This window comes from Doryrhamphus excisus, chromosome 1, assembly GCF_030265055.1.
Source record: "Doryrhamphus excisus isolate RoL2022-K1 chromosome 1, RoL_Dexc_1.0, whole genome shotgun sequence".
Taxonomy (NCBI): Eukaryota; Metazoa; Chordata; class Actinopteri; order Syngnathiformes; family Syngnathidae; genus Doryrhamphus; species Doryrhamphus excisus.
Window position 1 is genome coordinate 40,491,039 of NC_080466.1, and position 15,871 is coordinate 40,506,909.

The following is a 15,871-nucleotide window of genomic DNA, read 5'->3' on the forward strand; positions in this document are numbered from 1 at the left end:
TGATTTATTGCCTTTTGGATCGTTCGTCCCGCCACCACAAAGGCTTCTGTGGCTGCCAGATTTCTAAAAGTGCATTACTAAGCATGCATTAGACCGTCGGTAACCCCCGCCAAACGGCACTACAAACAAAACAAATAAGTGGAAAAACGTGGTGCTTTATGCCTCCCACATGCACTTGTGCATGAGTCAGCAGAAAATGCAGACCGTACAGTATGTTGCTTCACTGTCTAAACAAGTTAAATACAAGTACTCCTCCTGTCATGTTGATTTTCATTGACACAATCTATTTCAACTCCTAAAGCGCCAACCTGAAACCGAACTGTGTGCCCCCATATCAGGTCATTCCAGCAAATGAATAGTTTTTTATGTGTAAAACATTTGCATAAAAGTGAATATTCACCTTTTGTAATGAGACGTATGTGCAGTGGCTCTCCATCTGAAGAGAAGGACGCTCATTAAAGCGGCTACCTCAAGAGGTTTGAGCCTAAAAGTCACCTTGGGAGGCCAAATGGATGGCGAGGAGGGATTCATTCATCGTACGGTTGATAAAAGCAACGCTCTCCCATATCCAAAGGCCACCCACCACCACCTCTTGCACGCCCTTGCACACAATTGATCTCACTTGGGAGCTTTGTGCATGCAGCTCTGCACCACCATGTGTCCTTCTATTGCACTATAGGAGCTCTACTTCAATGTGCTCCCACTCGTTCTTTGTGTGTTCTTTTTTTTTTTTTGCACCAAAAACAAACTGGAGGTGTGCTGAATCCCCTGCTGCTATATACCCGATAGCCCCACCCCCTCCTCCCCCCCAGCGCCCCCCCACATCCGTACTGTAGCTTATGTAGGTCATCAATGACAACATCTGCGTTGTGAAAGGAGGCGTCTCATCAGCATGTGCTTAATAATGATGGAGGAAGAGGAAGACGAAGAGGAGGTGGGGGTGCGCTTACCTTCTGCTGCCGCCTCGCCATGTCTGTCGGCTGCTTGGCATTGAACGGATAGGCGATGCATCGCATGACAAACACATAAAGCTGCAGCTTCTTCTTGCGGTCCTCTTCCTCTCTCTGCAGCTTCTCCAGGTCGTCCTTCTCCTCGCTGGCGGCCGACGGGCTCGGGCTGGTCGGGCGGGCGCTGCTGCGGCCGCTGCTCGGCGCCAGTCCGCCGGAGCTCTCGCTGGTCCTACTCGGGGAGATGCGGGATCCGGCCTGGGGGGCCATCACCTCCTTGCTCTCCTCCTCCACTATCCCGTCAGACTCCTCCTCGCTGGACGACGGATCCAACATCTTGCTCTTGAGGCGATGACCTTCCTGCTACAGGATCCTGACCTTCTGCTGTTAGGTCCCCCCTCCCAACCTCCTCACCTCCAAGCGGTGTGTGGCTAGTGGCGTGGCCGCAGGATGAATGAGAGCCGCGGTCCGGACGGAGGAGAGGCCCAAGTTCCACTCGGTGGCTTGGAGGATGTGAGTGGTGCTGAGGGATGATGCCGCTTCACACTGAGCATCCTCCGCCTGCGCCGAGCCCGCGTCGATGCTTACGTGTTTTCTCTCTTTTATTGGCCAGTCCCTGCTGCGGATGCGAGGGGGAGGGAGAAGGGGTGAGGTGAGAGGAAAGGAGAAAGAGGAGGGGCACATATGAAGGGAAGGGGGTGGGTGGGAGGGTGATTCAGGCGATGGCCCCTTCGCTCGCTTTTTCCCTGTGCGCATGTGCAGTAGAGAGCTGTCCCTGGTCCTGAACGGAGAGCGGCGAAGGATGCTTGTCTGAGCTTCCTGGAGGCAGCAGTGGTACACCTAAAATGGCTGCCGTGCAAGGGATGCTGAGATGTGGAGGCCAGCCATGCCGACAGTCGGCAGGGAATGATGAGACCTGCATGCGGTGCGGGAGCCGTAAAAAAACCCAAATGGGACAGACGGTTTATGAGCTGGGCTGGCCTTGCCTTGGCAGGGAATATAGAATCCTCATTCCGGCGCTGAGTCCATACCAAGCTACTATCATCATGTATGTTAGTTACTCTTTGTCAGAATATGATCTTAGTGTTATAAATCTCAACATATCCTGCCGAATGACAATAAAACAACATACACAGTACCCTGAAGCCCAACAATCCAGTTAGACCCAGGAGCTGTGTTAAAGCCAAGAAGATTTAAGGGTCTATATTTCTCAACAATTTTAAATAAGTCTCACAAGTCCCACAATATTGTTGGAATTTTGTCCAAACTATGGACTCGATGCTGCAATTTAGACAGATTAAAAGTGTTTTTTTGTAAGCACTACGGCCCCTGAGCTGTGTTTGTCTCCCACCGAGAAGCGCGATTGTACAGGGTCGGGCAAAATGATCTGACACATTCGTAGGTTAAATAAAAGGCAAATAAAGTAAAATAACAAGCTGATTGATTTTCGTTTCAATGCAGATCCGGTAGCTCCGAAGTTGGTAACGTGTTTCGAGCTGGTACGGGATCATGTCTACCAAGATTGAAGTACAAACGGAACACTCGTTGTGTTGCAGTTACAGATTTGTTTGTTTTGATAAACGTTTCCACAATGAAAGCGTGATGCTCACCAGTTCAATTCATGGCAGCAACTGAAAAAGAAACAAAAAACAATGGCATTATAAAGAAACAAAGCAAAATGGCATTATATGTACTTTTGGAAAATAAAAACACTTTTTTGTTACTTTACTTTATTTGCCTTTTATTTAACCTATACAAATGTGTCCGATCATTTTGCCTGGTACAGTGCTTTATCCACTTTTACAACTCTTAACTTGTCCAACATAACAAAACATAGCATTAAGGAGAACAACAACATTAGCAGTGCTAGCATAGCTGTGTGAGCTACAATGCTAACATGGTGCTCACAGTTACAGAACTAGGCTCATGCTTGATTAGCCTATTGACTGAAAAAAAGCAAAACGATCCAACTTACAGCTCCAACATACATATATATGTACCTGACTGATGGCTAGCTAGAACCCAAGCTGCTTTTTAAGATGTGTAGCAAAGCCTGTTGTTGATTCTGGCACAAGAAAGGAGAATAAGTGGGGGAAATGATTGAATTTTCTCATAAAACGGCTCCAGGAGCACATATAACTGTTGAAACATCACTAAAAGGTGATTTAGCATGTCTTTTATTTGTTGCGTAACCATTTAAGCATTAGCATAATTGGCCAGATGAACATACAGGAGTGCAGCAAACCTGAAACACCTTCGCTATCTCACTTCCTGACACAACCCGCGGCCCCGTTGACCTGATTAAAGTGACAAAGTGTCAGCCTGCGTGACTTAAGATGGCACAGGTGCACAAGCACGCTCCCTCTGGTGTGGCGCTCAAACACTGACATGTCGATTTAATAGGCACACCTGATGATGGGAATCTCACTGTTAGTCTGTATTTGGTGAGGCCCTTTGGTTAAAAGGGATCGGAGGGATTATGCTGATGTTTCTCAACCAGGATGATTTAATGTAAATTAAATGTCACTGACTGATGGATAATTGGTAGAATTGTTTTTTTTTTTGCAGCCTCTGTGAAGTGGTGCACATACACACAAGGCGGGCTCGTTTCTCATGCTCATGAGAAAGGAGTTTTTCCTTAATGACGCCATGAAAAGGCACAACTTCAAAAGCCAGTGTTTTGAGCGCCAATTCTCTCAAAAGTGGAGTAAACAAGGGAGGGACATGATGGATTTTTCTCACAGTTGGCGCTCGTAGATCTAGAGACGCATATAACATCATTAATAAGTCACTTTTGGTAATGGTAATGGTAATGTTTTTTTTTTTCATTTGAACATGCATCAGATTATAATTGAGTGCATCCCATAATCAGTTCACAGTTCCACATGTCCAAAAGGAGTAGGAAGAAGCAAAGCTTATTAAATCCTACCCCTCCATCTGGTACTTTTACAATCAGTAACTGTTACATTTGTTCACTTCCTGCTTTCCATAATACAGTTTAAGGTTTTTTTTGGAGGGGGGGTTGTTTTTTTTGCATAGTAGGTCACTTCTGAGAGACTGGCAATTATAACTGTAACAACATTATTCTTCCAGGGTCAAAGGTGGCGGTGAAGGTTTTTATTACTAATATGCTGATCAAAAAATTGTAATTTTTGCACTGTTGGATCTTAAGGAGGTTCTAAATAGAGCTATAAAATGCAGAAAAAAGAAATGTGAGTGACGAACAACCAGGCCGTTCATCAGCCTATTTCACTTTGCTAATGCTAACAGGACGTTTTGTGATGACAATACAGTAAAACCACAAGAGGCGTGCCTTACTTTTTTACACTAACCGGGGCGGACACTAACTGAGGTTCCATTGTATGCCATCATTTTTTAACAGAAGCATTTGAAGTGTGTATTATTGTATTTTTAGCGAAGTTACTTATGGACTGAAGTAATAATAGTTACATCTCTTCCAAACATCTTATTAACTTGTCTTTGTTTACATATGTTCACTGGGAAGGCCAAGCAGTGCTATTTTAATTTTACAAGCTGTATGGCAATCCACGACTTCATGGTACATACGCCGTTGATAGAGCCGCAATCATAACAGGCAATAAATGATTCTTCCCATTAGGTGGAAAGGCAATGAAATCATTAAAGTTCCGAACCTGAATGAACATTTGCAGTGCGGGTCCGGTGTTGTCTGACCATAAAGAGCATCAACATTTAATGTGTACACACTCTGGTTGACGTATAGGCGCTGGACTGAGAACATCACTTAATTATTCATGTTTAAAAGGTTTGGAGAATGCCAGGTCTCCCCACGGGAACTCAAGAGTGTGCAGTCGCACAAGACCAAAGGGGATTATAGTCTCCTGACTGTCTTGGCCTGCAGGATTTAATCACGTATGGGGCTGAACACAGATCGGGGAGACACACACAAAATAAAGAAACACAAGGGGAAACTATATAAAGCAGATACAGTACAGCGGACAACATTGAGGCCAACAGGAAGTCCAGCTTGAGGGGTCCTTGAAAGCATGCTTACCACCAGGGAATCTGCTGGTCAGATGTGCAAATGCACAGCAGCTGTCGCCTTCACTTGGATCTCAGGGGAGAAGTGTGCTGAAGTGCAATGCTGACGTTGCGTATCGCAAACTGTGCAAGTCATATGTGTGTGTGTGTGTGTGTGTGTGTGCTGCTGAGGAGGCCACCCCGGACTTAAGTAGGGAGGAACACAGGAACACACAGTCAGGGTCACCATCAACATGTCAATCATTGTATAGTCATTGTAGAAAAGTACTGTCAGTCCTCATCATGTTTTTATATCGGCAGACTCGAAACTGGTCCCTCACCGTTTCAGTTATGGAAGCTCCACTATTGATCAAAATCTTAACACCAAGTATTTACAGTACATTTTGCACTGTTGGATCTTAAGGAGCTTCTGAGTAGAGCTTCAAAGTGTGCAGTCCACTAACCTCAAACATGTCACCTGTTTGGAATCAGCAGGAGAGCACCAAACGTGGGACATTGGAAGGTGGAATAAAGTTTTCTTCTCCCTTGACGGTCCTGATGGCTTCCAACGTTACTGGCACGATAAGGAGATCCCACCTGAGATGTTCCTTCAGTGGAACAATTGAGTTTCAGGTTGTGCACGGGCACCAATCACAGCAGAGTAGGCGTGCCTGGAAGCGGGCCATGTGTGGAATACATGAAAACTATCCGCTTCGAAAATCCAAGGAAGCACAGCTGGAATAGGTGCAGGTTCTGGAAGATCTAGACAGCTTTCTGTGCGGGTTATTGAGTGTAGCCGCTCTGTAGTGGTCCACAACTCCATACAAACGGCCAAAAAGGAGCTTTTTAAAATGCTAATTTGTCAACCGGTTTTAGGATTTTGATGTATTTTGTGCTTCCGAGGTGGAGAGTCTACAAATGCAATTCAATTAAACTCTGCTTCACCATTTTAAATTTGTGATTGCTCAGGTCCAGAGAGACTGTCGAAGGTTCATGGAGGTTAAGAAGGAACATAGCCATCAGATAAATGTTGATGTAAGAAAAAAAAAAAATCCCTGCTGCAGCAGCAAAGATTAAGCGGGATACTAAACTGGCTGCTTCTTGAGATATGCACTAATATTAATGGAGCGAGACAATATTAAACATCTGAACTTTCCTTCACCCCGGCGCTATAAATCAATAATGAATAGTCGTCGCTGAGACTATCCTTGCATGTACAAGAAAAATACAAAAACAGGAGACTTGATTGGAGGACACAAGCCCACTGTTGTGGTTTGTGTGGGCATCCTTGGAGAGCTGACACAGGCGGCATATGTGACGAAGCAGACACTGCGGCACGGCTGAAATATCACACAATATCTGCGTATAAATATATTCATGACCCGCCTCACCGTGAGAAGCCTTCTTTTAATTGATTGAGGGAAGCATGAAATGTTTTATAGTGCAGTTGGAAAGTGGGACGGGTAAACATAAGTCAACATCAGCGCACGTTCCACACAAACACACGCTATGGGTGGACATAAACACCTTGTTACACAAACACACCAACATGTACCTTCCTTCGAGCCAATAGCGTCTAATGGACATTTTGCTTCTTTTACACAAATAAACACCAGTTTGTGCAGTAATAGTCAGCTATTATCAAATGTCCTCCCATATCAGCCCAGATGATACAACCCTCATTATATTGCGTTTTTTTTTCCGAAATTGTGATAGATTAGTCAAAACATAATGAAATACAAGAGATATGTAATATTCTGGCCACTAGGGGGGCAGTAATGTTACATAGATGATACATCCATCCTTACAATATCATGTTAACCTACCTTGCAGTCAATGTAGCCAGCCATGGATACAACGTGAAAAGCAGCTTCTCCTCTCATTCCGTGTGGAAGTGGTCTTCATACTTTGTTTTTCTTTCCCTCTCCTAAATAAAAACTGCACCTTTTGAGGGGGAATTTTGCCCATCATCCATAGTCCCTATGAGAGACAAGAACTGGGATGAAGCAGCTGAACACGACAGGAAGCACACCACACATAATACAATCACCAGCCAGGAAGTCACACTTCTTGTTCTGTGGAGCATGACTATAGGGGTGTTATTTCATGTTTACAGTGCTCCAATAATGTTTAAGAAATCTATTTATTAACATTGAATCCTAGATTGTGGAAATTTTTATTGGACAGCGCCGATACAAACTCACATAAAGTACTAAACACACATGTCGCATGCGCACGCCCATACACGCTGAAGCACGTGGACACCCCCCCCCCCTCCACACACACATACAGGCGGAAAGCTTCTCAGTAAGAGCTCTTTGAAATATTTAAATGCTGCTGTTTTTTTTTTTAAAGTGAGATTGATGGAATAAGGTCAGTGGCAGTGTTGCAGATCCCTGCAACTCTTAAACGTCACACACTTGCACAGCAAACATGTGCACCTGTCTGTGTGTGTGTGTGTGTGTGTGTGTATGTGTTTGTGTGTGTGTGTGTGCAGTGAGAAGCTTACCCACACAGGCTGAGGCTGCAGTGACTTCAACAGTCGTAATTGGTTTGTTGGTGCAAGGAGGAGCCCATTTTCCCAGACAAATCCTTTTACATAACACAGTCCTCCACATTTTGCTCCCAGAATAGAAAAGGGAATTGTAATATTTTCCACCCAGTTTACCCAAAAAGAGGGGCGCTTTAAGTGTCGCACTTATAACTGCTGTTATACTTCCTGCTTTTTTCCTCTTTACAAGTTCACCTTTAGGCCCTCAGTCATTGTGGGGTGATTTCATTTCAGATGAAGTCCAACGACCAAGCTTTCAACATGCCTGCAGGGATAGTAGCTGGGATGTGTGGGGGGGCCTGTCCAAAAAAAAAAGAAAAAGAAGATTAATGCTTGTCTCTTTCCTCCCATCGTTTTCAGGCTAGATCAGAGAGATGATGCCAGAAAAAGATTCATTAATAATGCAGAGAGAGGATGGAGCCACTTTAACATGGCAGCACCCCCCTCCCCCCAACCCCACCTCCCCGCCAACCACCACCACCCCCACCATCCTCCCTCCACCCATATATGTAGCAACTCGTCATCTGGACACTCAATTTGGAGTGCATCAAAGAGTGAGTGGATTGGAATGCACACGCTCAACTGCATGAGAGGTTCATTGTGCTGTTGGGTGTTTGGGGGGGGGGGGGGGGGGGAGCATATCTTATCCAATGAGATAATTTGGTGCTGCCCTCTCTTGGTTACATTAACTAACTACATTTGAACTCAAGTGATTTGATGACTGCACCACCCAAATCACTTTTTCAGTGTTTGAAGTGTTTATTAACGTATTTAAAGTTATTTAAAAAACTGTTTCTTATGGAATAACATATTGTTATTTTAAAAATATATATTAGCAAACTGTTTATTATATAATTTTAATAATAAATAGTAACTGTTTAAAAATGTCATTCAAGAAAACAATTATTTACCGCTTTTAAAGCACAACCCTAATTGATTCATTGATAAAACAATCCTTGTCTTGGCGCCTCACTGCCAACATCTTACTAAATCCAATTGTAATGTACACTTGACACCAGAAGAGGTCAGCAAAGCACATCATTGTTTGGTACTGCAGTTTTTCCCCTATTGTTGGTCTTAATTTTTACTTTTTGCATGTGACCTAGTTCTTTCTAGTAGTTTTATTATAGTGGACCCCCTTCATACAGTTCACCATAAGACATGTACCCCCCACCCCCACCCCAGAAAAAGGAAACCATGTGGACAAGAGGACGTGTATAACTTGTATAATTGGTCATGGTTTAATTCTTGTCAACATGCATAAAGTTACATTGTAATTAGGGTTGTCAAAGTTAATGACGCGTTAAAGGAAGTTTGGCCCTCGGCCCCCACCGTAGTTTGGTTGAAGCACGGTAACTCTGTAGCCACAAGCTGGAACAAATATTTATGGGAAATGGAGAAAGAAAATAGTATTTAGATTGTTAAAGTTATCTTCAAAGCCCTGAAAGACGGCTCTTGTAGCGAGACCAAAGTTATTTATATCTACTGGAGCTGTGTTTGACTTATCAAGGATTACATGGCCTGCCAGAGACTGGAGCAGTGTAGGTATTGTTTTTATTGTCATATACATTGCTACCTTGGCATATTAGTGGCCCAACTAACCAGTGTTTGTCACATTTTTACATCTCTCTGCTGATTTTGCCAGCTAAATTTGAGTTACAGCTGCTATTGACGGGCTGACAATGTGATGACATGTTTTGCTAGCGTTAGCCATTTAGCTTCCAACTACCACAATGATGCACATTAGTTAACAAAGTCAACAAATCTTACCTTTATGTATTCCCACATAGAATCAGCATTCGGGAGCAAGTATGAGGTGAAATAAAAAGGGGTAAAATACATCCAAATACATTCATACATCCCTCTTTGTCTCGGAGAACGGTGCTTTGGTGCATTCAATGCCCGTCGAAAAAGTAGGACAAATCGCCTTTAATGTTCAAAAGCTGTGGAAATAGTTAGCCTGTTGTAATAAAATAATATTTACTGTAATCTAATTATTAATTTCTATGTATTTCATTGTATTTTAAAAGAGAAGTGAAATGACATTATGTTTGCAATTTGGAAGAAATGTTTTATGACTATTGCCCTGTGTTTTAGGTAATTTCATTTGTACATTTCATGAAGGAAAGGTGCATTGAGACAATTCTTTAATAATAATCATTTCTGAATGTTCCTAAATAGGCTTTTTACTCACGAACATTTAGAATTTAAAAGCAGTATCATAAATAAACAAATCTTATTTTGAACTGACACAAATAAACAAAAATATGTTAGTGTGAGAGGTCTCATTCACTCACATTTTGTATTTTGTGAACATTTGTGGGCGAGTTTAACAGCTAATATGTTAATAATATAGAAAATAGTCATACAAAAATATGCTTGCTGACTGTATTTTTTTAAATAATGGCCCAAAGATCACTTTACATAAAATTTGATGTAATTATTGTAGTTGCACATCAAATTGTTTACCACAAAGAGATTTCCCCTACTTATTATAGATAAAAACTTATTTCCAGCTGCGATTAAATGTGATTAATTGTGAGTTAACTATGGACCAAAAAATGTGATTAATCACAATCAACTATTTTAATCGATTGACAGCCCTAATTGTAATATATCATATATAGATTTTGCATTGGCGCACCAATTATGAGAAACTGAAAGGTGGAATAAAGTTTTCTTCTCCGTTGACATGACAAGGAGATCCCACCTGAGACACGGCACAGCGCAGGGGGCGCCATCATAGGCTTCAGGTTGTACAGGGGCGTCAAACGGCAGCTGGCTATGTGGAGTTGTTGCAGGCGACATCCCTCATGACCGAAGACTTCTTCCAGAGGAATAAGTTAAGTCCTGCGTGTTTTTCTTCCATTTTCAAGCTCCACTTGGACCCTCTTCTTGCCATTTTTCAACCGGTCGCAGAAGTGTTTGTGTGGCTCCTCCTTTGGGAAGTTGGTGTCCCTCGTATGTGAGCCCTCCCCTCAGCTGGATGCTCTCTTCTTATCGTCCACATCTTCAGCCTGATGACAAACGCTGCACGTACCGGGTGGACTTTGGCCACACATATCTGGGATTTTTAAATGTGTATGGTCATATTTGCTCCGGTAAGTGTATTTTTATCCTTTTATTGACTTATACGGTGGATTAGCTTCAAGGCGCAGTGCATGTTTTTCATGCATAAAGTAGTTTCCAGTAGTTGGAGCGTGTTGATGTGTCCTCTATACGCACACGGTTAAGAGTAAATGTTTCATTTTTCCTTTGAATGATGTACAAGTGAGCAAATAAGGCGATGGCACAGTTCTGCGAACATTTGATGCAAAATGAATCAGCCAGCACGGCTGCGGCCACCCTCCAGTGCACAGTGAGCAGCACTTCCCACCTTTAAATTATTCAGCTTTTGTTTTCAAAGCAATTAGAAATTTTAATAATCGCTGCTGTGATTTATTGATGGGAATACATAATGCAATAAGCCACATTCACACTCACCCCCTCCCCCCCCGGGTACTGATTTCACTCATGAAGATTGCACGTTTTTGTCCTCATATGACTTCTATGCATTTGTCCTTTTTCAGATTTTTGCCATTTGTGCGTTTGCAACATGTGGAGGCTACTATGGGCACCTCCAGGTTAAAGTGGACTGTGCAGACAGTAGGCCGAGTAACAGGAGCATCGTCATTGATTTTGGCTATCCTTTCAGGTAAACTACTCTATTATTCTACTATATATATTCTACTCTACTATTCTACTCACACATAAAACGCTGACTCATCGTCATGATGACAAACGTGCACTTTTTTCACTCACTTTTATTATTTTGTTGTCATAATTGAAACATAAAACGTATACTGAATAATCTATCCAAACACACTTTTAGCTTTCATATGATATGTTTGTATGCTTTTTTTCCCTACTGGAAAATTGGTAACCTGGTCATGTTTAGTTAAACCCCCACGCTCGACCCAATCACTAGCCATTAGGGCTGTCACAAGACACTCAGTTCTCCAAACAAGACGATACTGTATCTAAAAATATACAACACTATATCGTAATCTACTGATTTCGTTATATCCTTCTGCACTCAGTGAGTATGCGGGTGGCCCCGCCTCCACCCACTGAAACAACAAGACTGTATAACTGACAAAAAGGCTCACTCCGTTCATACTGTTGTTCTATGGAACAAATTCTTAAAGGTGCTGAAACCAACACACACTCTTCCTTCCTATTTGGTGGCGAGAGATGAAGAAAACAGACGGGTTTTTATTGACATCCACTGTAGATTATATTTATGCATTTTTATACATGTATATTTATATGATATAACATTTATTTATGAATGAATTTCTGGAAAAAAAACAATAGAGTGAGGGAGCGTTGGTGCGAAGGACGACTATATGGGAAATGTTTGGCTACCCTTCAACTAAACCATAAATTACCTTAATAAATAAATAAATAAATGCATTTCTCTTGAGTACATCTTACAATAGAACACCCAGCTATTTATGCTTCAAAGCAACATGACGGCATTGAACATTTGCAGATATATATATATATATATATATATATATATACTAGTGTGTTATACATCAGTGCAATTAACATTAGAGAGCATTAGTCAACAACGTCTTTATGTCTGCTAAAAATATCTGATTGCAAAACATATATAGATGGAATAAGTTCCAACAGGGGATGTTCTCGGCTTCCTGTCACTAAATGAAGCTGTCTCTGAGCCAGCAGCCCCACGGCATTGTGGGTACACGCTGCGAGACAAGATCAATAGTGGAAACGTTGCGGCGCGTCAAAAGGGACCACTTAAGGTTAGAATCTTGACCGATCTGGCTCCGAGTGCATTTTGGTCTAATGATGGAGTCGGTGAAACACCCTTCCACAAAACGCAGTTTAAATTGGACCGGCTTCCGGCTGGGAATGAGGGAAGCTCGTTTAGGCAACGGCGCAATAATGCATTGTGGGGACGAGCACTTTGGTGGAATATTTTTAGAGTGCCATTAAGGAAAAACATGGAAGAAATCTCTGCTTGTTTGCTCCGTGCGCACTGAGGGACTCGGACGAGGTTTAGTCCACGGTCCAGTCATCACCAGCACTTTCTTCCTGGGGAGGAAATGCCCACTAGAATTGGATTAGATGTTGATTCTGTGCTGCAGTGACAGTGAACGCCTCTGCCTCTCTATCAATCACCGTCACTTTCAGGCCGGCATCTCATTAGCACCTCATGTGTCATATTGTCATGTCATGTGTCTGTAAACGTAACATGGCGGGAGATTTCTCGTTCAGAAAAAAATCTCTTGTGGGCACTTGGCCTGTGACAATCATAAATTCATCAATTAATGACACAATAAATGAAAATAAATAATAATAATATTATAAATATATTATATATTAAATAATAATAATTATATATTGTATAATATGTATGTGTGTATATATATATATATATATAAATTTTAATAATCGGTGCAGTGATTTATTGATGGGAATACATAATGCAATAGGCCAGAATCACACTCACCCCCACCCCCATATATATATATATATAGACGCATGGGCATTATTTATTTTATATATATATAATTATTAAATAATAATAATAAATAATGCACATGGGCATTATTTATTTTATATATATATAATTATTAAATAATAATAATAAATAATGCCCATTATATATATATTTTTTTATTTTTTTTTATTTTATTTTTATTTTTATTTTTATTTTTATTTTTATTTTTATTTTTATTTTTATTTTTATTTTTATTTTTATTTTTATTTTTATTTTTATTTTTATTTTTATTTTTATTTTTATTTTTATTTTTATTAAATAATAAATAATGCCCATGCGTCTATTTTCCTCGTCTCCCGTCTCCAAAAAGGCAGGAAGAGAGTTCACTGTCTGCAGGGTTTTCATTGTTTCATAGAACAACGGCATGAACGGAGTGAGCCCTTTTGTCAGTTATACAGCCTCTTTGTACCGATGGGTGAAGCCGGGGCGGCTAGCATACACACAGAGTGCAGAAGCGCCTAACGTCTAAGAAATGGAATCAGTAGATTGTAATATATTATCATTTTTTTTTCATTAAGCAACTAAGCAATCAATAAACATGACCTTCTAACTTTGATTGGTGACTTCCTGTGTAGGCTCCATCAAGTGCATTTCAAGGCCCCATTATGTGATGCAAAGAGGCATGAGATTCTCTTCCTGGATGGCGACTATTCCTCAGCTGCTCAGTTTTTTGTCACCGTGGGCGTGATTACGTTCCTCTACTCCCTCCTGGCGACGGTGGTCTACGTCTTCTACCAGAACAAATACTTAAAGAACAACAGAGGCCCGCTTGTGGTAGCTAACCACCTCAAATACATACAGGAAGTGTGTAGAAAGTCAAAGATGTGAGTTCCTTTTCTCCCGCTCATGTGCAGGACTTTGTGGTGACGGTGATCTTCTCCCTCATGTGGCTCGTCAGCACTTGCTTTTGGGCTAAAGCTCTGACGGACATCAAGACGGCCACGAAGCCCACCAAGGTGCTGCTGCTCATCTCTGCTTGCTCGGCTCAGGAGAACAAATGCACGGCCGCACAGGAGCCTTTCTGGTCTCGTCTCAACGCGTCTGTGGTGGGATCACACACACAAACATATGAATGCTAATACATGGCGTTTATACGCTCCAGGAGGCCATCAAGAGACATTAATGTTGGACGCTTGTCGCTTGGTGGGATCCATGTCTTCTTCATTTTGCAAATGAATTGCCGCTCTCGGTCTAGTGGTTAGCGCGCAGACCTCACAGCTAGGAGACCAGGGTTCAATCCCCACCCTCGGCCATCTCTGTGTGGAGTTTGCATGTTCTCCCCGTGCATGCGTGGGTTTTCTCCGGGTACTCCGGTTTCCTCCCACATTCCAAAAACATGCTAGGTTAATTGGCGACTCCAAATTGTCCATAGGTATGAATGTGAGTGTGAATGGTTGTTTGTCTATATGTGCCCTGTGATTGGCTGGCGACCAGTCCAGGGTGTAGCCCGCCTCTCACCCGAAGACAGCTGGGATAGGCTCCAGCACCCCCCGCGACCCTCGTGAGGAAAAGCGGTAGAAAATGAATGAATGAATGAATGAATTGCCGCTCTGTATGAAATATATTTCAATCATATTTTCTTTTCTGTTTTTCCCACTCTTAGGTTTTTGGTTTCATCAATGTCATCCTGTGGGTGGGAAATATTTGGTTTGTCTTCAAAGAGACGGGCTGGTACAAGATGGGCCACAGGTACCCCACCAGGAGCTCCTCTGGCAAACGGGAAATGCGTCAGCGTCTCTACAGCGAGAGCAGCTTTGAGCAAAGTTTTGACGACGCTTTCGCTGCGCGGCCGTCCAGGCAAAACAGCTTCAATCAGCCGGGGGGGAATTTTGGGCAGCAGGCGTACCGACCGGGCGGTTTCAACCAATCCCAAGTCAGCTGTGACCTCCCGCAGACGTACCTGGGCCAGCCAGTCAGTTATGACAGCAAAGGAGGCCCCCAGGGCCCCATGATCATTCTTAATGACAAGTGATTTGAGCGTTTTATTTATTATTTCATTGGATGAGAATAGAATTCTGTGAACGTTTCCGATGTGCTGTGTGGTGTTTTATAGATGAAGAAACTGAAAACTAGCTAAGTATCCATGCTTTGTTTGTAATATGTTCCATAATGTGCAAAACACAGCTCCCTCATCATAACTCCACATATCACAAACCGAAATAATAAAATCCACTTTTGCAGCGCTATTGCACGACTGTGGAACATATCGTTATTTATTATTACATTGAGTTTGAATGGCACTCAACTTGACCTTGAAATATTTGGTATATATGTGTGAATTCTTTTTGTCGTTACTGATTAATCTTAACGATGTCGTAATTAATGTCCACTTGCAAAAGTCTTGATTTGAAATAAAAACTGGTTCAGTGCAATACAAGCGTAATTGACTTGTGATGCTCCGCTTGGGACACCAATGCTATAGTTTGCCACAAATCCATAGCATTTTTTGATTCATGCATCGTTTTTATTTGATATTATTATTGAAATACGGAAATTAATTAAAATACGCAAAAACGGTGAACTAACAGTGCACTAAAACTGATGTATTCGTTTAGTTTTTAGCTTTTTATTTGATCAAAAAGTACATTGTGAAATATTTTATTTTGCTACACAACAAGAGCACTTGGCGGCACGGTGGTAAAGTGGTTAGCGCGCAGACCTCACAGCTAGGAGACCAGGGTTCAGTTCCACCCTCGGGCATCTCTGCATGTTCTCCCCGTGCATGCGTGGTACTCCGGTTTCCTCCCACATTCCAAAAACATGCTAGGTTAATTAGCGACTCCAAATTGTCCATAGGTATGA

The 15,871-nt window shown here is 42.1% G+C and overlaps 2 protein-coding genes across 12 annotated transcripts in view; one reads left to right on the forward strand and one right to left on the reverse strand.

The window, feature by feature from the left end:
• The window catches only part of cadpsb (Ca2+-dependent activator protein for secretion b), an 84,009-nt gene extending 82,374 nt beyond the window's left edge, over positions 1-1,635 (reverse strand). For 5 of the 10 annotated variants that reach the window (XM_058091210.1, XM_058091533.1, XM_058091449.1 and 2 more), the window contains exon 1: positions 951-1,564. In XM_058091210.1, coding sequence (XP_057947193.1) covers positions 951-1,283 — 333 coding nt within the window. In that variant the 5' untranslated portion in view covers positions 1,284-1,564. Of the gene's footprint in view, positions 1-950 lie in introns of all 10 variants that reach the window. The other 5 variants (XM_058091568.1, XM_058091560.1, XM_058091552.1 and 2 more) reach the window with 3 other exon arrangements.
• Positions 1,636-8,855: 7,220 nt separating this feature from the next.
• Positions 8,856-15,562, forward strand: synprb (synaptoporin b). 2 transcript variants are annotated; one of them, XM_058091599.1, is made up of 6 exons: positions 8,856-9,042; positions 10,198-10,598; positions 11,067-11,191; positions 13,645-13,843; positions 13,924-14,115; positions 14,673-15,562. In XM_058091599.1, the coding sequence occupies exons 2-6, from the start codon at positions 10,575-10,577 to the stop codon at positions 15,039-15,041; spliced, it is 909 nt and encodes a 302-aa protein (XP_057947582.1). In that variant the 5' UTR covers positions 8,856-9,042; positions 10,198-10,574; the 3' UTR covers positions 15,042-15,562. The 2 variants fall into 2 exon arrangements, with proteins under 2 accessions (XP_057947582.1, XP_057947574.1); XM_058091591.1 differs by having other exon boundaries at positions 8,856-9,038.
• The last annotated feature ends 309 nt before the right edge of the window (positions 15,563-15,871 follow it).

Bases quoted from the DNA above. Each gene is read 5' to 3' on its own strand.
- synprb (XM_058091599.1), top strand. From the start codon at position 10,575: ATGTGTATGGTCATATTTGCTCCG. The intron at 13,844-13,923 runs GTAGCTAACCAC...GCTCATGTGCAG, and splicing joins ACAACAGAGGCCCGCTTGTG to GACTTTGTGGTGACGGTGAT. The intron at 14,116-14,672 runs GTGGGATCACAC...TCCCACTCTTAG, and splicing joins CTCGTCTCAACGCGTCTGTG to GTTTTTGGTTTCATCAATGT.